Source organism: Bipolaris sorokiniana, assembly GCF_000338995.1.
Source record: "Bipolaris sorokiniana ND90Pr unplaced genomic scaffold COCSAscaffold_9, whole genome shotgun sequence".
NCBI classification, from domain to species: domain Eukaryota; kingdom Fungi; phylum Ascomycota; class Dothideomycetes; order Pleosporales; family Pleosporaceae; genus Bipolaris; species Bipolaris sorokiniana.
Genome location: NW_006911903.1, coordinates 890,063 through 914,326, shown reverse-complemented (window position 1 = coordinate 914,326; position 24,264 = coordinate 890,063). Strand labels below are relative to the sequence as shown.

Sequence of the window (24,264 nt, the reverse complement as noted above, 5' to 3'; positions counted from 1 at the left end):
GTGGACTTAGTAGTGAGCACAAGTGGTGGCTCCCTGAGGCTGCGCTTCACTTAAACTCAGCATTCCTCTTTTTCCGTTCATCTATCACCCACGTCCTGCTACCATTCATCTCACCTCCGCCACCATCGCTTCAATCGTACTGCGAGTCTGCCGCTGTAAGGCACGCGTCCTTCCGACATTCCCACCCTTGTACAGGGCCGCCTCCACTGCTTCCGCACGATCGACTCTGTCTGCGCCAAACCTTGCTGCAGTCCCGCGATCTGTTTTCTATCGCTTGCAAGTGAAGCACGCGCCGATCGTGGACAACATGTCATCTTCCAGCGACGATACTCCTCTTGTGCGAGGGAACGATCAAGGTGAGTTTGTCCACAATAGTACTTTTTGCACGCGCTACGGCTATCTCATTCTCACGCGCCGATCGCCCTTGTTGAATTCCACTCTTTCCACCACCCAACCTCACCACTTTCCCTCCACCTCCCTCCACCGTGTTCGTTCCACCCTCGTCCGACGCATTTTTCACGCTTTAGTAAAAGATTTGAGAAGGCTAACATCTTTGTCTTACAGTAAAGTCATCGGAGCGCATCACCGACGAGGAAAACAAGAGGATGAATGCGGAAGCACCTTCCAATGGCCACGTCGAACCCGGCATCTCTATTCGTATGGGGCCCATCGATGACAGCAAGATGGATGTCGATGCCCCGGAAACGAATGGTAACGCCAACGGAAAGCGCAAGGCGCGCACAAGCGTAGCGAACGGCAAATCATATAAGGATGCAAGCAATTCGGAAGACGATGACAAGCCTCTGGTGCGTCGCTTTGTGCGAAGTGTACGCACATTTTGTTAAGCTAACTATCCAGCAGAGCAAGCGGCGGCGGACATCACAGCAGGCGAAGCCAGTCAAAGACGATTCCGATTCGGAACTCAGCGACGTGCCTCTCAAGGCTAGGGTACTTCCGAAGGCGAGCGCGGAGCAGATCGGAGAGTCGGCAGACTCTGACGTGCCTCTAGCCACGAAGCTCACCAAGAAAAAAGAGTCGATTGAGAAAGCTGCTGCAAAGGAGGCAAAGGCCATACGTAACAAGGAAAAGGCACCCCCAAAGCGCAAACAAAAAGCAGAGAGCGACAGTGAGGATGATATCCCTCTTGCAAAGAAAAAGGCTCCAGCAAAGAAGGCAAATGGCGTCAAGAAAGAGGAGTCTGACTCAGATGCGCCACTCGCCAAGAAGTCTGCTCCAAAGAATACCAAGGCAAAGGCAGCTGCCGTGGCACCAGCGAAGGCCACAGGCAAGGTGAAGAAGGGGACTGAGGAGGATCAGGAGGCTGAAGACGAAGAGGACGAATATCGCTGGTGGGAAGATCCAGGCAAGAGCGACGGCACCAGGAAGTGGGAAACTCTCGAACACTCTGGTGTTGTCTTTCCTCCCGAGTACGAGCCACTGCCCAAGCATGTCAAACTGGTGTACGATGGCGTGCCTGTCACCCTACACAAGGATGCCGAAGAGGTAGCTACTTTCTACGGAAGTATGCTCAACTCGACACACAACGTCGAAAACCCAACCTTCAACAAGAACTTCTTTGAGGACTTCACTGCCATCCTAGACAAGACCGGACATGGTAAAGACAAGAATGGAAACACTGTCAAGATTAAGAAGTTTGAGAAGTGTGACTTCAAGCCCATCTTTGAATGGTTCGATTCTGAGCGCGCGAAAAAGAAGGCTCTCTCGGCAGCCGAGAAGAAGGCGCTCAAGGCCGAGAGGGAGGCTGCGGAGGCCCCATACATGTACTGCATGTGGGACGGTCGTAAGCAAAAGGTCGGCAACTTCCGCGTCGAACCGCCAGGCCTGTTCCGTGGTCGTGGTGAGCATCCCAAGACAGGTCGTGTCAAGAAGCGTGTCATGCCCGAGCAAATCACGATCAACATTGGCGAGAAGGCCAAAGTTCCTGAGCCGCCTGCGGGTCATCGCTGGAAGGAGGTCAAGCATGACCACGAGGGTACATGGCTCGCTATGTGGCAAGAAAACATCAATGGTGCCTACAAGTATGTCATGCTTGCCGCCAACTCGGACATCAAGGGTCAGAGTGACTTCAAGAAGTTTGAAAAGGCGCGAGAGCTCAAGAAGCACATTGACCGTATCCGCAAGGATTACCGGAAGGACTTGAATTCCAAGATGATGGCCGATCGGCAACGTGCTACTGCCATTTACCTTATCGATCAGTTTGCTCTTCGTGCTGGTAACGAAAAGGGAGAAGACGAGGCGGATACGGTAGGCTGCTGCTCACTCAAGTTTCAGCACATCACTCTGAGGCCTCCGGAGACAGTCATCTTCGACTTTCTGGGTAAGGACAGTATTCGGTTCTACGATGAAGTCAAGGTGGATCCGCAGGTCTTCAAGAATTTGAAACTGTTCAAGAAGGAGCCCAAGACGACTGGTGATGACATTTTTGATCGCTTGACGACATCGGCGCTCAACAAGCATCTGACCAGCTACATGCCTGGTCTCACTGCCAAGGTCTTCCGTACCTACAATGCGTCTTATACCATGGCTAGGCTGCTAAAAGAGATGAAGCCTACCGGTACTATCCAGGAGAAGGTGAAGGCCTACAACGATGCGAACCGTGAAGTTGCGATTCTCTGTAACCACAAACGTACTGTTGCTGCCAACCACGCCAACTCGATTGAAAAGATGACTGAGAAGGTTAGTTTGTTTTGTACTGTTTGTGAAGGCCATGCTAACAGGGGTAGATTAATGGACTTCGTTATCAAGTGTGGAGAACCAAGATGATGATGATTGACGTGGACCCGAAGATCAAGAAGAAGAAGGGAGCCGAATTTTTTGAACGGCCCGAGGATCTCGACATGGAGTGGATCAAGGCGCACCAGGATGGCGAGGTTGAGGAATTGCGCCAGAAGATCATCAAGAAGTTTGAGAAGGACAACGAGAAGCTCAAGGCTGAGGGGGAGAAGGAGATGAAGCCCAAGGAGCTGGAGGAGCGTCTTGAAAAGGCCGATGAGCTTGCGGCCAAGTACAAGAAGGAGAACAAAACGGGCAAGGTTGAGGCCGAGGGCAAGGGCCCGACGATCGAGAAACTGGAGGGCAACATCGACAAGCTCCACCAGCGAATTGAGAACATGAAGATCCAGATGGAAGACAAGGAGGGCAACAAGGAAGTTGCCCTGGGCACGTCGAAGATTGTAAGTAGCCCTGCTGGATGGGTATCAAGGAAGAGATTGCTGACAGTGTGCAGAACTATATTGACCCACGTCTTACTGTGGTGTTTTCCAAGAAGTTTGATGTGCCGATTGAGCGCTTCTTTTCCAAGACGTTACGTGAAAAGTTTGACTGGGCGATCAAGTCAGTGGACGAGAACTGGGAGTTTTAAGAAAACACATAAGCAGAGGCGTTTTGATTCGTCTATGTGCATTTTTGTTGGGGGGCAGCATAGGGGGTTATATACATACATATAGCATGATGGGTGGTGGGACAAGGGTGAGGTGAGGAGGGTATAACAAAAAGCATGGCATCTCTCTTGTGCAGGTCGAGTATGCAGGCGGGCGGCAGGGTTCAGCGGGCATGGTTTGCGAGTTTATTTATCATATGATTTAGGCGACTAGTTATTTGCATTGCTATGAAAAGGAAATATTGACAGCAACTAGTACTGTACTGTGTATGCTTGAGCAGAGATGATGTGCTTGTGTATGGAAGGCGTGCATTATGCAAGTGCGGGTCGATCATAACGGGCTGCAGCTTCCGTGCATGAACAGCCGTTCTTGCTGTCGACGCCGACGATGCTGCCCAGGCATGAAACAATGGCATATGGGCGGTGCCTGGAGGGTGTGCGCTGGATCGAATGGAACGATTCCAGAGTGTAGCTTTTGTGCAGGCTGAATAGAGGTGCATGCTTACATATATATGTCCATACTATACACATGTACACGTAAGTGCTTGTATATGTGCAAACTAGCCGATGGGCTTGGTTAGAGATGGCGTCACCAGCCGTTGGCGGTGGCTCTCGATGCATGGGACCATGCAATCTTCCAATGTGACTGGTATCTGGGCGGGCCAGAGTCATGGAGGCTGGATTGGGATGAAGAGGCGCTGTCACAGTGGCCCGCCAAGAGCGGCCGTGGGTTGTGGCGGCCGTGGGCGGGTGTGTGCTTGATTGTCTCTGAGCATTGCGTGCATGTGTGCAGGCTCCGCGGAAGCAGCTGGTGTTGACCATGCAAGCACGTTCCGACGTTGAACTATAGGGACGCGCCCCAGACGCCGGAGAAAGAGGCGAAGAGATGCATAACATAGCGGCTCCACAGTGATTTGCTTTTTGCAGCACTGGCTGGTGCGAACCATTGCTTGCCCAGCCTGACATCTGGAGGAGGTGGCCGTTGCAAGGCTGTTGGGTGCTGGGTACTGCCAGTAGGTTTTTCTTGCAAGGGCTGGCCTGGTCGAAGCCCAACGACTCCAGCGTTCAGCAACGGGACCTGCTCCTGAGACGCCTCCCCACTTTGGGCTGTCATGAGACCCAAGGCTTTGTTGCTAGACGTATGGTTCAGCACTGCGGGAGCGCGCCGGCACGCCCTTCACCGCCCGCCTGACTGCTGTTCATCTCCCGCTGCAACCGCCTATGCTTGCACGCTCCCACCCTCGATGGTCAAGGGCAAACGTCATGCTGTCAAGGCGCCGTAATGTGACGTGACCTACCTAGTAGTAGACGTGAACCATTCCCGCGGCCCCGGACGACTCTCAGCCAACACAAGTGTCGTTGCAAAACCGCAGCATCGAGGAACCATAGCAAGGCTCATCTCGGTCGGCTGGCGGGGCTAGTACCAGTCGTTCGTGTGTGTATGTCTGTGTGTGCGCTTTGGTTTGGGCCGACGACGAGTGCCCGACTACGGCGTGAGATCGGGGGAAGGGAGGGAGCAGGTGGGGAGAGAACCATGTCCCGTTTTTTCGATACGAAGAGTCTCCTGGACAGCTTCTGGTACCAAGAGAATTGCTGCTCCCCATTGTCGGCCTGACTGCCTCGTGCTGCAGGTCAATGAGTCGGCTAGATTGGGCCAGGGTTATATGACATCGTCGTGCCGCGGTACCCTACACTTTTGAGCCTCTGTCTCTTGGTGGGAAGCCACTCACTAGTCTTCTCGTCCCAAACCCACGCCCGCCATTGCGAAGACTGCACCGCACCCCATCGCCCAGCACCGCACAGCCCAAGCCCACGCCGGCCCGCTGCCTACGCATACGAGACCACCAAAGGCCTCGCCCGTGCCTGCACACACGCCACTCTTGTCCCTTTGTCAGCCTGTCTCGTGCAACCACACGTCTGGGGTCTGAGCGTTGAGCATTGAGCGCGACCCGCAACCCCCGAATTTGACATTACAAGACACCATTCGCCCACTGCGCTGCCCCAAATTCTCCTAGTGATCTCGTTGCGCACTCTGTCTGCGTAGATCGAACCCTGACGCGACGCCCACCATGGCCTCAGACAAGCCTGCAGTCCTCATAATAGGCGGACTCGGTAACACTGCCCTCGCTGCCACACCCACGGCCAGAGATAAGACGCGAGAGGACTAACAACCTTGTGCCAGGCTACACCGGACGACACCTCTGCAAGTACATCTACGACAACAACCTCGCTTCCCAATTACGTATCGTCGACAAGCATCTGCCAGAGTTGGCATGGCTGGCCCCAGAGTTCAAGGAGGCTTGCTCGAGGGAGCGCTTCATCCAGGCGGACGCGGCACAAGAACGTGCGTATCCCTTGCTCACCACCTACACAACTATCCACAACACAGACACACGCACAATCCTCCCCTCCCCCCCTCAAAGTATGCTGACCATAAAGCAACCCGAGACTGACTTCCCCCTTCAGGATCCCTACCTCGAATATTTGATCGTGAGGGTGGCGGCGAATTCGACTATGTATTCAACTGTGGTGGCGAGACACGCTTTTCTCAAGAGGAAAAGGTCTACGAACTTCGCTCCTATGGCCTTTCCATGAACATTGGCCGCGAGGCTGCAAAGCGCAAAGTAAAATGCTTCGTTGAACTTAGTACCGGCATGGTCTATAAACCAGAGAACATACCCCACAAAGAGACTGACAAGACGAAACCCTGGTCGAATCTGGCAAAGTCGAAGCTCAAGGGCGAGGAGGATCTAGCTAAGATTGAGGGCTTGAACCTCATGATTATGCGCATGGCTCACGTCTATGGCCCGTACACGAGCAAGTTTTTCAGCACGGCGCTGTGTATGGCGAGAGTATACCAGAGCATGGGCAAGGAGATGCGCTTCCTCTGGAAGGAAGATATGAAGACAAACTTGGTGCATATTGAGGACGCTACAAGGGCCCTCTGGCATGGTGCGCAGTGGTATGTCAAGGGACCGCCCGCCCGCCGACCACCGCCCATTTTCAACATTGTGGACCACGGAAATACCTGTACGTTTCACTCCTTGTTGTTTGTGTTCTATGTTTATCTCTATTACTCACACTACCTGTAGCACAAAAAAACACGGCCGAGTTCATGGGCGAGATTTTCAACATCAAGACTGGCTTCCACGGTACCCTCATCTCCGCCTTTGCACGACTAAACCTCGACCACGTCGTCGACGAGGTCAATGAAGAAACACTAGACCCTTGGGCAGAGCTGCAGTCAAGGGCCGGTATCAGCCAGTCTACACCGCTGACACCTTATATGGAAAAGGAGCTGCTTAAAGACGCGGATCTGTGCATGGATGGTAGCCTTTTCGAAAAGGAAACCGGGTTCAAGTAAGCTACCCCAGCCCCACCTTGGCGTAGCTGCCAAATGAGTAGACCAACAACATACTAACACCACACCAGATACAACGTGGAGAAGTGCACGAGAGAGAAGGTCGAGGAGGTTATTGAGAGCTACAAGAGAATGGGTTGGTGGCCGTAGCTTGGCTGCTATCTATTACTGCGCTCGCTCCCTTTACCATATCACATTCCAACGATACCCTTTCTCTTACCACAACCTCTATTGGCCTTGTCGTAGTCATCTTCTTATTTTTTTTATTATTATTTACCTGCTCTCTCGCCCTCTCGACCTAAACCCGCATAAAATATGTGTTCCTCTCCTCCCCTTTCTCTGCTATAATACCCCGTCAATAAGGGATCAATCAGTTGGTCAACATGTAACCCTCCTCACCCCTTGCACTTGGCTTGTACAACCTACCACAATCTCCCTCGTCATTCTTTCAGATACGGGATACAGAGAACAAGAAAGAGTGTTTTTTTTTTCGTTTGGCATGGCAGCGGCAGACTCAGCATGGCTTGGAGTGCTCATTCTGGCGCGGGCACGGTGAATTGCCCCACTCTTGGCAGCTTGTGGTCATACTCTTTCCCTTTTCTGTTTCTCGGAATCTGGTGGTATTGTCTGATATGGATGTGTATAATGCCTCGCATGATTCTGGGGATTGGCCGGTGCACGTGTTGAATGGCGTGGAAATTGCCTATTGTTGTATGATAATGTTTTAGTGGTAATGGGTAGTCAATCAAACGTTCAGGTTACAAGAAGACTAGCAAAGCCCCACCAGAGGAACTTTGACAAAGATTCAATCAAGCCATCGCACATCTCCGAAACACACAAACAATCAAGGTGGCACAGTCATTCAAGACGCAATCAGATTTATTGGGCCATTTCCCCAGCCTAGGGTACTCTACATTGAATGAGTCTGACTATTGCACATATTGATCTAACATTGGATAAACTTGGCTACTGGATGCGCTAGGTCGCTTATGCCTTTTGCGAGACGATCCCTACATATTGATTAGCATGTGATACTCGAATCTATGTTTCTGGTTTAAAAAAAACGCACTCTCAACGTCAGTGACGCTCTGGTCAAGAATCTGCTTGAGAGTCTTGGGGTTCTCGAGCTCCTTCTCAATCTTAGCAATGATGGACTCGGCAAGCTCGCGCTGCTGCCTCTGCTTGACCTGGCCCTCGTAGCGGACCCAAGAGTCGAGGACAGACTTGGCCTCGGCTGTGATGGCAGTCTTCTGCTCGAGCTCGAAAGCCTGAGCCTCGAGCTGGGCAGTCTCCTGTGAAAATGGTCAGTCTGGTACCCCTCCATCTCCCACACAGAACCAGCGCACCTTGGAAACCTCGAAGAGGGTCTTCGTGACCTCAATAACGCTGCTGAGGTCCTGGACGCTCTCAATGCGCTGCTTGACGGCTGCAGTGTGGTCCTGACGGGCAGAGTTCAAGATACCCGAGATCTTGTCCAACTGCTGCTGCGCATAGTCGCCCCACGCAGGTCCAGCGTACTTGGCAACGGCCCAGAAGATAGTGAGCAGAGAGAGAGCGACAATGGACTCCTCGTTGACGACGTAGAGCTCGTTGCTGATGGCGGCGACTGAGAGACCGGCTCCGGCAGAGAGCACGGCGGCCTTGGTGAGGGGGCTGTTGCCGGGGACGGGTATCGAGTCGAGGAGAGTCTGGGCCTTCTTCTTGGGGTCCTCCTGGGGCAGGTTGGAGTTGTAGCGAGCCTGCATGCCCATCGAGGGCAGGGCGCGGAGAGGAAGCGATGGGCGGAGACGGGCGGCGCCTGTTGTGCGTGAGCAATGGGGTCAATGGCATCGCATCTTCATCGGAACGCTGCTACTCACCGACCGCGCTCCTTGCAAGACGTGAGGCCATGGCTGTCTGATGAGGGGGTACAGTTGGGGGTGCTGGTCGTCGTCGAGAGCTAGCTTTTCGTGATGTTGCGTACCAAACCTGAGCCAAGCACCGACGCCGATGCGCTAACCGAACTTCGCCCGGCCGGGCCTGACTTTTTGGCATCGACAACTTCTTTGCGCCTGCACGTCGTTTCACACCACGCGAAGCAACGAGCTTCAAACGAAGATGGCGGGTACAAAATCCACAGCAATGTCTGGAATCAAGAGGAAAAGGGACTCAAGCAAGCCCGAACGCGGCGAATCCAAGTCCAAGAGCCGGCGCAAGTCCTCCAGCGAAGACGGCGACGACCTTCAATCCGAAATCGTACAGCTCGAAGCCCAGATTCTCGAATCGCGAAAGCATTACAACAACATTGCGACTCTTTTGCAGCGAGCCAAGCAATCAGACGCTAAGAATGAGGGCCCAATACTGGCAGCCGTTGCACTATGCCGAGTCTTCTCGCGGCTACTCGTAACAGGCGACATGGTGAAGAGTAAGGGTATGAGCGAGGCAGAGGGTGTTATTGTATCATGGCTCAAGGAGCGCTACCGGGAGCTCTGCAATATGCTTCTGGACGACTTCCTCCGCAGCGAGCACCCTCCAAAGCAGTCTGTAGCCTTGACACTGTTGATGCGATTGGTCAAGGAGGAGGCAAAGTCGCAGAAAGATTATAAGATCAAGAACGGACCTTTACCTCGTCTTGTCGAGGTTCTGCTACATCTCCCCTTGGACGACTTGAACCGCGAGGAGTTTGCAGAGAAGTACCTTAAGCAGTTTGACGATATTCGATATCAGACATTCCAAACCATCAAGTGAGTACATACACAACTAAAGGTGAAGATCACTTACTAATATGCTCAGAAAAACACTTGACGAAGACTTGGATATTACTACCCAGCAACTCGTAGCTGCGAACAGCATGTCCCTACTCTCCACTCTCGATCAAGTCCCCAAATCTAAAGCCGAGATTCAGAATTTCTACGTCGAGGTACAAGGAAAGAGCCCGATTCCCTCTCTTCAGGCATACAAGGAGAAGGCACAAGCAGCGTGGTTGGCGACGATGCGCACAGGGCTCTCAAAGGAGCAACGAAAGACCATTTTGACCACCTTCTCCTACCAAATTGCACCTTGGTTCCAGCAGCCCGAAATTCTATCAGACTTCTTGACCGACTCGTACAACGTGGGTGGCGCAACATCGCTACTTGCACTGTCTGGAATCTACTACCTCATCTCGGAGAAGAACCTCGACTACCCTTCCTTTTATTACAAGCTCTACTCGCTTCTTGACGACGGCCTCCTACACTCGAAGCACCGATCACGCTTCTTCCGCCTCCTCGACACCTTCATGTCCTCGTCGCACTTGCCTGCCACTCTGGTCGCAAGCTTTATCAAGCGTCTGTCACGCTTGGCGCTCCATGGACCGCCAGCGGGCATTGTGGTTGTAATACCCTGGGTGTACAATATGTTCAAACGCCATCCTGCGTGCACATTCATGATGCACCGCGAGATCCGGGATCCGGAACTCAAGGAGGAGGTAGAAGAAGAGGGCATGGATGACCCGTTTGATATGGATGAAGCGGACCCTTTTCTAACCAATGCCATTGAGAGCAGCGTCTGGGAGTTGGTAGCTTTGCAATCGCATTACCACCCCAATGTTGCTACACTGGCCAAGATTATCTCTGAGCAATTTACAAAACGATCATACAACCTGGAGGACTTTTTGGATCATTCCTACACTGCAGTAAGTCTGACAAATTTCGTCTTTGTAGTATACTTGATACTGACAGCCCTTGTAGCTCCTCGACGTTGAATTAGACCGCGATCTCAAGAAGGAGCCAGAAGTGGAATTTGAGATACCAAAGCGCATTTTGACGGCAGACGAGGGACTGAACCCCCTGGGCCAGCTTCTTACACATGTCATTGAGGCGAGGTGATGGACAGGCTAGACGGGTTAGTTTAGCAGGAGAAGAATGATACCCTCTGTTTGCCAGGCCATTGTTTCTTGCGTGACATGTCTTCTGAATGATTGGATGTGCTTTATCGCTTATCTCTCTTCTTCTTCTTCTTCTTCTTCCTATGAATGACATGCAGAGAACACAGTAGTGTCAGACAGTTATCCAGCGCCTGCAGTGCAGGTATTACTTGTCGAGTACATGCTAGTCGCTAGTCATTACGATAGCATGGCGGCTACCGTAGCCGCACATGCTGTGGCGTCAAGTACCAAAGAGGCAGGGCCAAACTCATAGAGAGCCTCGGCAATTGCGAGTAATGGCAGAAACTGACATTCTTGTGTAGCGCTTGTTGAGTTGGGAACGGCGCATATACACAGAGTTTGTGCATTCTGTTTCACGCCCCAAGATGTGTTTGAAACGTGGGCGTGGGCAAACGCTAAAGACCATGCTAGTACGGTGGCAAAAAAAAAAGGGGGGGGGGAAGGGGGAAGGGGGAAAGAAAAGAACAAGAAAGACATCAACGTGCTTTTGCCCAATGTTCAACACGAATGTCCCATACACATACAGTACAAACACACTATATCGCAATGTACCTGTTGATGAGACAATAGTTCCCAACGTTAATATCAATCTTTATTGCATCCCCCCTAAATATATGTATATATAGTCGAAAGTTTCTTTCCAGCGCTCCACGTTTCGTTGAGCTGCAATCATCCCCTTTCCCGCACCACCTCCAAAAAAGCAAAATCTATGTTCGAAAATGTATAAAGGTAAAAAGAACAGAACCAAGAGGTCCGAGAGCAAGGCACAATGCATCAAGGTTACATACCCGCTGGTTCACGTCAAAGCAAGCTAGTGGGAGACTGGCGTGCACTGGCGTCGGGCTTCCGCATATGGGCATAGCGCCAAGGGTACTAGGACCAAGGGGCGCCTGTGCTTTGCTTATTTCCCCCTTCCCCCCCATGGTTCGGGGCTACCCGCTGCGTGTCTCACTCGATCCAAGGGGGCCAGGCTTTTGGGAGGGAAGGAAGTAAGCGATTACGAGAAGATGGGGTCGGGTGGGGATGAGGGCACGTTGAGTGATGAGTTGCACTGTGGTTTTGGCAGAACCGTTGGGCGGATGGGTCATGTTGATTTGGGTGCGGTAGAGGGTAGTAGATAAGCCCGCGGATGTCTTTTGTGCAGATTATGTGAGCTGTGATCTTCAGGCACACCACCCACTAGCGATAGGATCGGTACAGCAGAACGCCTTGCATGCGTAGCATCCGTCGACCTCCAAGCTGCAAGAATGAAGACGGTTTTGGTGATATCTGGCAAAGTGGCGATGCTAGGTTGGAACCATGGTGTTTGTCCCACCCTCGCCTTTTGCCACCTACTATGAATCAACACCATGATGTAGTCAAAGACAATCATGTCATCACAATCACAAAAGCACATTGCAATATTGTAGATCAGGTACAACCTTTCGGCTGCCCTTGACATGTTGTATTGGTGATTAACCAGCTATAAACATGAACTGAACAATGTGTTCGGTATCCCTTTGGGACATATCGCATTAAGTCGGATTCGTAATGCCAATCCTGAACCTCTCCCAGTGGAGGCCCTGTCGTCTCAATAATTAAACCCAATCATGGCAATAATGCTCTCCAAAAAAACAAGACTTGTTACTCCGTGATTGGCCTCTAAACAAAACAATTGCTGATATACGATGAAAGCAAAAAGGTCGCACAGACCTCCCCAAGCAAGACCAAGACAGCTACCGACAGTCCATGACAAGGTAGTGGTTGTGATCGTAAAAACTTGATGTCTTACGGCCACGACTGTTGTCAGATTGTTTGCAGTTGTGTCAGTGTCTGTGGAGGCAGTGTAATGGTCGTCTCATGATGCGTTTAAGCGAAGACGGCAGCACCGATGGCGAGGACAAGGCCACCGAAGGAGACCATGTTGCCGGCGGCGGCACCGCCAGCCTGGGGAACGCTGGCGCTGGAGGTAGGGCTGCTGGAGGCGCCGGTGGAGCCAGCAGGGGAAGATCCGCTGGTGCTAGCACTGGGACCGCTTGACTGAGCACCGCTGCCAGAGGGAGCGGGGACAGTGGAGTTGGAGCCACCAGGAGGAATGACAATGGGTGTGGTACCGGGGGTGCCAGGAGCGACGGGGGTAGCAGTGGCAGATGGCATAGGAGATGGCATAGGGACAGGGCCGGTGCCTTGTAGCAGTCAGCAGGCTGTGCTTAATGGAGCAGTTGTAGTGGCGCAAACTTACCGACAGGGACCTCAGAAGGAGAGGGAACCTCGGGGACTCCAGCAGAGGGAGAGGGGACGCCAGAAGGCATGCCAGAAGGCATGGCAGAGGGGACAACCGAAGGAACGCCCGAGGGGACGGCAGAGGGCGCAGAGACGGCAGGGGGAGTGGCAGGAGGAGCCTGGATCTGACCGTCGGAAATCTGGCTGATTGGGAGGACGTCGTACTGAGGAGCAGCGGCGACGGCACCAGCCAAGAAAGCGACGGAGATGGTGGAGAAACGCATGTTGATTATGAGTTACTTGTGGGTGGTGGTATTAGATGTGTTGAGTAGAGGCTGTAATGGAGATAGCGACTGGATGATCGACTCGACGGATCTGAATGCGATGGAAGGCAGTTGATGATGGAGTGGATGGAGAGTAAGAAAGGAGAGGGTGTGGGAGGCACAAAGGCACATCTATTTATTTGCTCGAGGCGTGGGTTGCGCCTGCCTGGGCTGGGTGTCGCAATGGACGGCCCACAGCAGAATGGGGCCGTGCGCCTGCCTGGGTGAGGGCAGGAGCGAGGGAAGGCGGGGCCCGTGTGTTTGGCCGCCACGCCACGCCCGCCCCAACAGTGGATGAGAGGGCGGCGAGCGCGCACAGACGCGGGCCCAAGGCTCGATTGGCAGATGGACAAGCATTGTTCCAAGAATTGATGCTGCTTTGTTCCTTGGACCGTTGGGCAAGCCTAGTCGGCGGCTGGGCCGTGGCTGGAGTCGCGCCGAATGCCTTCTTTTTGCCTGTCTTCCCCCCGCCTGCCATTGGACGGCTTGACACTGCGACAACGCAGGTGGTGGGAAACGAGCAACGGCGGCCCAGCAGCTCCCAGCAACTCCCAGCAACTCCCAGCCTCTCTGCACCTGCGCCAGGCACAAGATCATCAATGAGAAACACCATGAGGACCAGGTAAATAAAAAAAAGAGGCGTCGGACGAGGCCCGTCGCCAGTGCCACGCAACACCTCTCTCCACTATCGCCTCGCTTGGTGCTGCTTATCGCGCCGCCAGCAAACGCCCTCCCGCCCGCCGAGCAGCGGTGCCACTAACACCATGCAGCAAGTGCAAGTGCAAGTGCAAGGCACGCAGACCCAATGTTCCAGGGGCAGCGCCGCTATTTTTTTTTCTCCTTGCTCGATGATCGTTGCCCTGGCTGCGTACCGCCTCGCTATTCCACAGGGTTGGCGGTGGAGCAGTGTTGTGTTTGCATGACTGTTGTTGCAATCCCGCCTGGCTGTGTTTCGCGTCCTCCGTCATTCGTTTTGCTAACTTTAGCAACGCAGCAACGCAGCCACGCTGCCACGCCTGTCAATGCCCCATCAACGACCCATCACTGGCCCATCACCAGCAACCACTTGGTTTTTGCCCTCGGGACTCATCATGGGCCCGTGACATGCGACGCGTGTCCCCTTGCGCTGCACACCACGCTCACCAGCCTCACCGCGAGACATCGTTTTGTTTCCCCTGGCTCAATAATCGCCTTCGCTCCGATGCCTCTGCTTGTCCCATGCCGATCCCCAACAATGCACTACCACCCAAATGATACCTTGCCCGTCCTCCTGCTCTCCCCCTCCCTCCTCCCCCCTTGGCCTGCTGCAAGCCGCACATATCACGCCCATTAATTCCTCAGGCGCGCAATCTATCGAAACAGAATATCTTGCAATCTGTACCTACATTGGGGCAAAGCGGCTAAATCCAAGCTACCTCCCCCGGCCGTCACACCACGTCTCCGGACTTGCAGGCGGTCAACCCCATACCACTAATCTCGCTTCGCAGCACATCGCCTGCTTGCGATAACGAGGTGATAGTGACGTCGTCTGCCTCTTCTCCGATTCTCGACGAAATTGCACAATGCTTGGCTTTTTTTTCTCCCCTGGATCCCTGCTTCCCGTCTCCATCTAGACCACGCGTTGATTGCGCGGCGAGGGATAGCACGTTGAAGCAAGCATAATGACGGTGGTCAATGTCAAAAAGACTATCCCTTATTACCTGGACTTCGTCTCCCCTAACGTGAACTCAATGAAACACAAACACAAAAAAAAAGAATTTTGTCCAGACCCTTTGCGCGACCCTCACTATGCTTTCCACAGCAAACTGTGTGCCCCTTGTGCTTGTACCACAGTTCCTACCCGCCTTTTACCATGACCCGCGCGCAGGAAACAAAACAAAAAACTTTAATTCCCCTCATATCTCCTAATACAAAATTGCTCTAGAATCCATTCGAACATTCTTGTCTCTCCCATAGAATCCCGTCTTAAGAAATCAAACTGCCACTAGCATTTCTCGTATTGCGGCTCCTTCCCATCGCTCGCGCCAGCACCAACGCGCCCGTGCGCTCGGATCGCACACGATAGCGATAGAGAGAGGAAATGGAGAGCAAAGGCACCAAGACGCCCTTTTACCCCCCTTGCCCGCTGCCCACATCCTTGGCCTGCACCTCAACTCAAACCGTCACTGCGCAACGCACGTCCGAGCCACACAACAATGCGCAGATCGTGGAGAAGGAGCAAGACCGCGAGTCGCGGGGGGGGGGCAATAGAAAAAATTGTCAAAGTTACCACTGGTAATTGCCGCAATCATGCCTCTTCTTCACCGCTCACCCAAAGGACGGGGGTTTGTTGTTGTTTGGTACTCGCCCGTTGCAAGCGGCAGGTGCAGGTGCAGGTGCCCATGGCTTTCCTGCCCTGCTGCTGAGACTGGGTAAGTAAGTAGTGCAACCAACCATACGCGCCCGTTTTGGCTATTACTTTATGTAACTGTGTTTGCGGTACCCGTCCGCTGGTGCTATCCTGCTTGCCGCAGTAATCATGCACATTGGATCCGTCCTAAATGCATAAAAATGCACAAGCTAAGCCAAGCTATTCTACCTACGTACGTTTTGCGCACGTGGTGAAGTGCCGGATTCAGACCAAAAAGCCCTTGTTTCTTTCTACGGTACTACCACCACACCTTCTCATTACTCAAACCGCATTTGCATTCATCTCGTCATTACCTCTTGCAAATGGTAAAAACCCGCTCTTCCCAAGTCGTTGGACCCTTGGCTTTTCCACCAATACAATTACACATGGATGTATGTACTCTGCAACACTATCGATTCAACGTCTTCTCCTACCAAACCACGCAACGGCACTCTCATCATCACGGTGTCTCATAGTGTATAGCATATTCATTAACTTTCTTGCTTGTTGAATCTACCGATCCGTCTCATCTGCGCTCTAGCGCAAAGCCCAATTCTCAAACGCCGCTGTAATGCTGGAAGGAGAAGAAAAATAAAATGAAATCGTTAATACCGCCTATATCTACACTTTTTCGTTCAACATAAACATGTCCCTATATCTTCACTGGCATAGTTTTTTCTCATTGCTGAGCCCTCTTTTCGCTTGTAATCTCATCTCCAGATGAGTTCTCAGACACGGCCTTGGGCGCCATCATGGGCTCGGGTCCTGTAGGAGTACCGGGCGTTGTACGCTTGAAGTAGTTGTGCACATCGGCATGGTCGTCCTCGTCTGCCTCCGCACCTTCCCATCCGTTCTTCTCGGAGAACTTGTGTTGCTGGCGCTCCACCCAATCTGCGCGCATCTCGTCAATCTTCTGCTCATAGTCGAGCTTGGCATCGTATCCCTTGTGCTGTCCACGGAAGCGCTCCCACCATGAAAGGTGCTTCCAGTGAATGGCAATACCGTGGTACTCGTGCTCTCGGCCAGCTCGGATGTATGTCCACCGACGCTCTTGCTCCTTGAGATCCAGGCCGGTAGTGTCGGGAAGGAAGAGCAGAGTGAGAAGAGCACCAGCAAGACCGAACCAGGGGACAAAGTAGAACTTGGTCTGGATGTCAATGTAGTTGTAGAGGATAGCAGCGAGAAGTGCACCAAGCTTGCCCCACGCCGCACTGAATCCGTGAGCAGTAGCGCGAACTGGTGTGGGGAAAACTTCGGCAGCCACAAGGAAAGTGACACTGTTGGGTCCAAATTGGTTGAAGAAAGACGAGAGGAAGTACATGGCCTGGAAACCGTGAATGTTCTCGATCGAAGTGAAATATTCCAGAGCAAATCCGGGAACCATGAAGAGAACAAAGTCAGCCAAGAAGCCGACAATCATCATCCATTTGCGGCCGTAGAGCTTGTTGTCAATGAGAATAGATGCGAGATAGTATCCGCACAGCGATACACCCACGTTGATGAGGTTGTATAGCCAGTCAGTCATGACCGACTTGTTGCCAGGCGTGAGGATGCTGATAAACTCGTTCTGGAAAAGCTTGTTGCCGTAGAAGAAGACATCGTTAGCGAACCAAGCACCAGCAGTAGCCAGGAGACGGGGGCCAAAGTATGTGAAGGTGAGCTTCAACGACTGGACGTCGTATCCAGTGACATTGGATTTCTTCTTAGAAAGCATCAGTTGCTTCGAAGCCGACTTCATCTTGTAGTAACGGAAGTAGACAAGCCACAGCGTTCCAACGGCAGGAATGGCAAACGAGACGCGGTAGGTCCATTGCGCCAAAGTCTTGGAGTAAGGCGGCGACGATCCACCGTGAAAGATGAGGAGCAGGATGATAAGAATGACCTGGTTGAAGAACTGGCCCCAACCCTGCATCAAAAAGGCACTGGTAACTTTTCGTCCGCGGTGAAGACGATCGTCCCTTGTTGAAACCTTTCCAGAGCCGACAGCATTCTCCATACCGGCAGTTGCAGTCATAGGGTATTCGCCTCCAACACCGATGCCATAGAAGAAGAGAGCCCATACGTAGCAGATGACCCAGCCGTTCTGAGTAACACCCCAGGCAGCAGTAAGCATCAAAAGACCGACGAACATGATTGTGGCATCCTGGATGAGACCAAACCGACGGCCAAGCCAGTCACCAACAACGCCAACGAGAATCTGACCGACAATGATACCGCAAATCTCGAGGTAGTCGACAGCCTGTGTCCATGTCTTGTCGCAGATTTCGTGGGTACCCCAGCAGTCGGGGAAAGCAGCCTTGAGTAGAGGGCGAACATTGCCAATGGAGAAGAGGACGTAACTGGTAGAATAGTTAGAATATGTCGCTGGATGATGTAATATCGCGCATGGATGACTTACCCTTCCAAACCAAGACCGGCACCAGGAATCACGCAAGTGCGGAAGTAATGACCGATTGGAGCAAGAGGGTCGTTCTTGAACATGTTCCAGAAGTAGCTGGCTTCGGCCTTTGCTTCCTGTGCATCGACTTGTCCAACAAACTTGACCCGTTGGCCAATGGGCAAGTCGGCCCAGTAGGTTCCTTCGGCAGTGTAGAGATCATCGGGGTGAAGCAGGGCATGGAAGACACTAGCCTCGTTCTCGCTCATGTCCTTTCGAATGTCGATGTCTTGAGTGGCTTGATGTTCACCCGTCGTGTTAGGTCCGTGAGGAGCAGCGACGCCATAGTCCCGGATGGAATCTGCCGCGGAGGCCATGGTAGCAATGCAGCGACGAGTAAATGGGAGAAACTCGTTGTTGGCTGCTTTTTGTGGTGATCAGAAACAATGCGGTCTAAAAGCACAGGCCGTGGTCGGTGCCTTTATACGACGGGATGGCGATTCAACCCACGGATCGTCCTTGAAGGATTGGCAAACTTTGCTGGATCCCACTCAACTAGTTCCACGAAGCAGTTGAGACACTACCACGTTGCGGAGGGCAGCCTCTGAGTAGTGGGTAGGGATCTGCAAAGACTGGCCCTGGTTGTAGTAGTAATACCGGACGTCCCGATGCTGGAACGACTAGCTATGTTCCCGAACGGCGGCGTCGGCAGATTGCTGGCCGTATTGATGTCGCCGGTGATGGCGCGCTATCCAATACTGACGATTGGCGTGGCGGCCGGATAGCTAGTTTGAGTAGCTATTCGATGTTTGAAAAAGATGCTCCGAGGCGTGGACGGGGCAGAGACAAGAGGGCAGGAGCGCGCAATATGTGCGCGAACGCGATTGAACAAAAGCTGCACATTGTTGCAGGAGCCCAAAAGTAGAGCTTATAAAGGGTCCAGTAGGCGAAGAAAATTCTAATGTTAATACCTTCGCTTCCAATGGGGGTTAGTCGAAGGCAAGAATGCTACCATTCCGCAGACCCACCAGGTCCGGAAGGACCTCACGCGACAGTCAATCCCAGTCCTTTTTCCGCAAACAGACGGCTGTCATTGGACCGTCGAGCAAAGCAAAATATGGAGCAAATGCACGCCCGCAGCTGTGCGCCCCATTTCTCAATATTCATGCCCTGGGAGGTCCCTGCGTGTCGTGCTCATCCCCAGATCTGAATGCTACCACAGTGTTCGCGGGTTTGGGACTGACGAGTGATGACGTCGAGCGACAAGCCTCCGGGGTGGCTGTTGACAAGCACACCAAGCAAATAATCGAAGGCATGGCATTACCCACCCTGCCAGACGTCTTAAGCCGCTGACGTGCTCTTGTCATGTCGTTGTGCTGGGCAGTCGAGGCAGCGGAGATGTTCTGAAGAATGGAAGATGCAAGATAGCCAATCACAGATGGCATACAGAGCGCGTGTTGAGTTCAATGGCTGTGGGGAAGTCCGAGGCTTCTCGCCAAGCAGGGCCCCATGCAGGGTTGCTTAGTGCTCCTACCACACTTCGTGTCCACCCTTGCCCTCCTACACCTACCTATGCCTACTCCAGCATCTTTGGGCCGTCGCTGTCGTCCCAACCATCAAGTCCAGTAACGGCGCAGAGTGACATCGTCCCGCCTGCTTCCGGTGTCTTGGTGCCAAGCCCAGGAATCCTGCTACATATACATACTACATACTACAGCACGATCTGGCAGAGGCAGTTTGAATATACACACGTAGTAAGTACGACATTTGCTTCTCCGATATCAGGTCAGAGTGAGGGTATTTCTCTTTGCCGCAACCCAGAGTGGATGCTCCCAGGGTCTCGAAAATTGGCCACTATTTCACTGTTCCACTGGATCCATAGACGGCGTTTGAATTTTATCCCCTTGGACTATTGCACCCTGGATTCGGGTCACGGTAACTACGGGCTGTACATGGATTGTATCCGCCGCCCTATGAAAAACGGTCCAGCCACTGTGGAGCAATTGTATCCTGAGCGGGTCCTGACATGTCACTCCAGTTCTTTCGCGACAGTCACGATTCATTCCCACTTCGAAACGAGGTCTACAATATTGCATATTCCATACTGATTGGTATTAAGAGTGTACCTAGACTAAGGCGGTCTTCAAAGCCGCGTCACATCTAGTGGTTGAGTATTAATAATTTGCTTGTTCATGTTCCTGACATGCTGCTGATAGAAACGCCATGAAGATGACAAGGCAATGAGAGTTGTGCGTCAAGACGGAAACATCCATCCGAGAAGGCAAAAAACAAGGCCGAACGCTATGCAAAACTTTAATGAAACAGAAAATCATTTCGACACGAGAAAACATGAGGGAAAATTGCAGGCTTTGCGAGGCTTAGTTGAGCCAGTTCTGCCATTGGCAACGACAACCACCAGTGCCACCGTCAATGAGCCCGCTGACTATCCCTTGCCCCTGGGTGCCCTTGACCAGAGTGCCCCCGAATGCCCGATCTTCAAACTGGAATGACTTTTTGGACACTTCGTTCTTGATCGTGCCGTCATCCTCCATTTCATAGCAGTAGAGGTTTTTCTTAGCAGGATCTCCACCGTGGCGATCGATGGTGACAGTGACTGGATACGGGAAGGTGCCTGGTCTCTTAAATGCATCTGTACCCCCAGAAGCAGACTTTTGTAACAATGGCTTGCTTTCTTTGCTGCGAGTCCATATCTGTACCAGGAACCGCGTCTGTGAGTATGTGCATCTCAGCTTAGCAGCATCCTTAGAGCTCCCTCCATCCGTGTCTGCCGGATTCCCACCACGGTTGGTGCCGTTGATCTGCTTCAGGAAGATCGATCGATCAAAGTAGTTGTAGAATCCGTAATGTTCGTCTTCTTTGCCTCGATTGTACAGTCGAAGGGGCTGTGCAGAAGGCGAGGGAAGCAGGTTTGCAGGCGCTGCAGTCCCGTCAGAAGCCAACATTGGCGGAGGTATCACAGCAGTGATGTTTGTAAGGTCGTCTCCATTGGCACGCTTCGCCAGGTCCGATGCATTAGTCGACGGGTCGCTCATGGTGATGAACAAACCAGTCTCTTCGCCTTCAAAAGGAGCCGAGTTACCATCTGTCGTTTTCCCCAAGAAGTTCATATCGTCAGTTGATGGAGGTGCAGGGGATGGCGAGGGTGCAGCGCGAGCGCGAAGCAGTGACCGGACCAAAGCGCCGGCTGACACTGGGTTTGAGGCTCTTTTGGCACGTCGAGACTGCGGCAACTCTGCGGCACTGCCGTTCTCAAACGTGATTTCAATCTTAAAGTTGGGCTGGTCCGGTTTGTTTGGCGCAATAGATTGCTGGAGTTCTTTTGGTAGCGCACAGCTCCACAGTGTGGTGGGCGCGACACAACCACTCTCCTCCTCTACCACTTCAGGTTGCGCAATAGTGAGCAGGCCGGTAGGTACAGGAGGGTAGTCTGGCAGGTTAAGCCATTGGTTGCCTCCGTCGGGCTTCGGCTCGGTCGCGGTGGGCTTATTATCATTGCCTTTCCTCGTCAATACCACGGCAACTGGGATAATGATTGCCAACAAGATGAAGAATATCAAACAACAGCAGCATCCCCAGAAACACACTCCTCTCTTCTTTTTCTTCTCTTGACCTCCGTTTTGAGGATTTTGGCTTCGCTTCTTTCCGAATGGCCATATGCTTGTCATATCACACACTTTTCGATGTTTCTTCCGTCCCTTAAGGTCTGGAGAAGATGCCCGGGAACCGGAACGACTGCCGTTGTCATAGCTCCAGTGTGAGCCTTTTTGAGCTGCCTTTGGAGGTGGGGCGAACACTGGCAGGCTTTGTGAGGAACTGTTGGCGTTTGTGGCAGAAGAGTTTGTGATCATGACTTGTGGCGCTGCTACTGACGTGTGCATTTGCTGTACAGGAGGTGGATAGTTTGCTCTGACTGGCTGGCTCTCCACCGGCGGCCGCCTATCTTGCAACTCAATGTTGACATTAATGTGGCGTGGCTCCTCAACCTGACGAGGCATCAAAACAGTTCCGATGGCCGCTGTGCCCAGCACCGGTGAGGCAGACATTGCAGATAGAGGGGAGGTGACGGCGCGGTGAGAATCTGGAGGTGTTTGATAGCTCATTGCCTTTTCAGGATCAGAATTCACTGGGACATTGGCTACTGAAGCTGCCGACGTGTTAGTTTGCGAGGGGGGTGGCATAGAGGCTTCTGCTTTGCCCATGCCATACTGGATGGGTACAGTTGGGACATCTGGCGTACTGTTCCCATTGCGTCCAGCATCTGGCCATGTTGACGATTTAGGCGTTGCAACAAATGGTGTTGTGATGACGGTCCACCACCCTTGCGACCTTCGAAGAGTAGGCACCATTGATGTGTCAATGGCCAACGAGTTTTCGGCAGCCCTGGCGCTTAGTGGCGTTTCGTCCTCCTCAAAGACGGTGCTGGTGGACATGACGCGATCTTTTCGTTTGGAATCGTCATCCTCTTCGAACGCAGTTCCAGCGGAATCCAGTGTGTCATTTCTAGCGTGGCTAGGTGAGCCGCGCATGTCATTGTTGGAAACTTCTCCTGGACGTTGAGCCATTCCAGCAGGTAGAGCGGGAACTGGTGGGACGTTGGACCTGTCGAAAGCTGTTTGATAACGAGAATAGATATTGGGTGTATAGTCTGACTCTGTAAAGGGTGTGTCGGGTGACCAAGCCGACTTCACTTCCGCAGGGGTAATGATGATACTTGGTGTTACTAGAGTAGTGTCGCTCCCAGCACGAGGCCGATGCGCTTGTAGGGAGCTAAAGTCGGATATACTATCGGTAGGAACTGAGATTCCTATCGGAATACGTCTGTCCCAAGGTGAAATTTCCTGCCAGGACTTAGTGCTAGGAGTCATGGACGTAGCAGTATCGATTTCGTTCCGATCTACGCTCTGCCTCTTTCGATGCATGTGTTCTGGTTGCGGTGTACCCTTGGTGATTCCCAGGCCTTTGTGTCTGGTTGAATTCCTGCTCAGGCCAAACCACGGTGACCTGCGGACAGAGCCGCTGCCTCTCTCTGATTCTTGTGGAAACACCTGGTGCGGTTCCGAACCCCTATGCCTGGTGAAACTTGTATCGACAGTGATGCCCGGCTTGCTCGGTCGACCCAGTAGGTCTCTCCGTCGAGATTTCTGTCGTGAAGCACGCCCTGAAAAGGACCGTGAGCTGCGCTTTGTGATCGTCCGCTGTGCTCTAGCATTAGACTCAACGTCCCAGGTCTGTTGCTCAGGTGTTGCGTTTCCATCGAATCCATCATGGAAATGTACTAATATCTGTTCTTCTCCATCGGCTCGGTTTAGGTGTGAGTCGTCTGCGTATTGTTCGCTTTCAAACGGGCGCCTAGCATTATCGGTTGATCGAGGTAGGGGTCTTAGTGGCGGCTGGCCATATGAAGTCATGTTGGGGTTGTGCGTCGATATCTTAAATTGATGTGGAAAGCCAAATCTCAAAGAGATAGTAGGTGTGAATGGTTGTCAATGAATGCTTTTTCAAACGGGAACTGGGAGGATTAATAGCGTTGGTATTGTCGCTGCTATTGTCTGGCGACTGCGACTGCAGAACAACGAAAAAGAATGAAATCACACAAAGCGGTGACGGGTGATGAAAAGAAAGCGGCAAAGAGGCAACGGAGAAAGTGAAAGCACGCAGAAAAAGGAGATGTGTGAGGCTGTCATACAGACACGCGACCCTAGATCTTTTGGCCGACTTTAACGGACCTGGCAAACCACTGCCATGGCTTAATATGTATAGCTCTTCTGCTTGGATGTCCCTTCTGGCCTATGATGTGGCAGAAGCGCCCGCCACGTCTCCTCGAGTCAAAGCTCGTCGGTGGGAGTAGACATTGTCCACAGGCACAGGGTGAAGGTGATTGGAGCCGTCAGGTGGAGCTGCCTCATAACGAGCGCCATGTTTGCGGGCTTGAGGCTCCGTAGCCGCCCTGGATTCGCTGGGGTGGAAATGTACAACTCTATGCGAGATCTGAGACGCTCCAGATGTGTAGCTTCGACGTCGTGTCCAGCAAAATATGGAGAAGAGCCAGTCAGACGACAGGACATGGCAATGGAAGCGCCAGGCCAGCCATGACAGCGTCCAACGGTTGGTGAGGAAGGCGCCGCCAAGACACGCTAGTTTACAGTCCTGTCCGGGGCCTGTCTGTATGCGCCCGGCCGGGAAGGTTTTTGGTGCGCAAGGTTTGCTCGCTACAAAGTCTTATGGAGCCTACCGTGCTTTTTTCTCAACAGCATGCTCATAGCAGTATACGCAAACGGCGATGTTGC

At 52.6% G+C, this 24,264-nt stretch overlaps 7 protein-coding genes across 7 annotated transcripts; 3 read left to right on the top strand and 4 right to left on the bottom strand.

The window, feature by feature from the left end:
• The first annotated feature begins 119 nt into the window (after window positions 1–119).
• Window positions 120–3,547, top strand: COCSADRAFT_336991 (uncharacterized protein). Its single transcript, XM_007703118.1, has 5 exons — window positions 120–356; window positions 565–806; window positions 862–2,697; window positions 2,745–3,194; window positions 3,248–3,547. The coding sequence occupies exons 1-5, from the start codon at window positions 308–310 to the stop codon at window positions 3,380–3,382; spliced, it is 2,712 nt and encodes a 903-aa protein (XP_007701308.1). The 5' UTR covers window positions 120–307; the 3' UTR covers window positions 3,383–3,547.
• Window positions 3,548–5,237: 1,690 nt separating this feature from the next.
• Window positions 5,238–7,096, top strand: COCSADRAFT_336976 (uncharacterized protein). Its single transcript, XM_007703117.1, has 5 exons — window positions 5,238–5,512; window positions 5,583–5,744; window positions 5,867–6,430; window positions 6,493–6,760; window positions 6,833–7,096. The coding sequence occupies exons 1-5, from the start codon at window positions 5,470–5,472 to the stop codon at window positions 6,909–6,911; spliced, it is 1,116 nt and encodes a 371-aa protein (XP_007701307.1). The 5' UTR covers window positions 5,238–5,469; the 3' UTR covers window positions 6,912–7,096.
• Window positions 7,097–7,609: 513 nt separating this feature from the next.
• On the bottom strand, window positions 7,610–8,692 carry COCSADRAFT_120004 (uncharacterized protein). Its single transcript, XM_007703116.1, has 4 exons — window positions 8,621–8,692; window positions 8,108–8,559; window positions 7,831–8,053; window positions 7,610–7,771 (listed from the first exon to the last, which is right to left on the bottom strand). Exons 1-4 carry the CDS (start codon window positions 8,649–8,651, stop codon window positions 7,749–7,751), a joined length of 729 nt encoding a protein of 242 aa, XP_007701306.1. The 5' UTR covers window positions 8,652–8,692; the 3' UTR covers window positions 7,610–7,748.
• A 119-nt stretch (window positions 8,693–8,811) lies between these two features.
• Window positions 8,812–10,666, top strand: COCSADRAFT_145109 (uncharacterized protein). The gene is made up of 3 exons (XM_007703115.1): window positions 8,812–9,484; window positions 9,534–10,413; window positions 10,469–10,666. Exons 1-3 carry the CDS (start codon window positions 8,859–8,861, stop codon window positions 10,604–10,606), a joined length of 1,644 nt encoding a protein of 547 aa, XP_007701305.1. The 5' UTR covers window positions 8,812–8,858; the 3' UTR covers window positions 10,607–10,666.
• A 1,401-nt stretch (window positions 10,667–12,067) lies between these two features.
• Window positions 12,068–13,384, bottom strand: COCSADRAFT_191291 (uncharacterized protein). The gene is made up of 2 exons (XM_007703114.1): window positions 12,887–13,384; window positions 12,068–12,830 (listed from the first exon to the last, which is right to left on the bottom strand). Exons 1-2 carry the CDS (start codon window positions 13,149–13,151, stop codon window positions 12,514–12,516), a joined length of 582 nt encoding a protein of 193 aa, XP_007701304.1. The 5' UTR covers window positions 13,152–13,384; the 3' UTR covers window positions 12,068–12,513.
• Window positions 13,385–16,174: 2,790 nt separating this feature from the next.
• On the bottom strand, window positions 16,175–18,518 carry COCSADRAFT_336925 (uncharacterized protein). Its single transcript, XM_007703112.1, has 2 exons — window positions 17,978–18,518; window positions 16,175–17,918 (listed from the first exon to the last, which is right to left on the bottom strand). The coding sequence occupies exons 1-2, from the start codon at window positions 18,331–18,333 to the stop codon at window positions 16,259–16,261; spliced, it is 2,016 nt and encodes a 671-aa protein (XP_007701302.1). The 5' UTR covers window positions 18,334–18,518; the 3' UTR covers window positions 16,175–16,258.
• A 1,486-nt stretch (window positions 18,519–20,004) lies between these two features.
• On the bottom strand, window positions 20,005–23,754 carry COCSADRAFT_37912 (uncharacterized protein). The gene has a single exon (XM_007702842.1). The coding sequence runs from the start codon at window positions 23,383–23,385 to the stop codon at window positions 20,335–20,337; it is 3,051 nt and encodes a 1,016-aa protein (XP_007701032.1). The 5' UTR covers window positions 23,386–23,754; the 3' UTR covers window positions 20,005–20,334.
• Window positions 23,755–24,264: the final 510 nt, after the last annotated feature.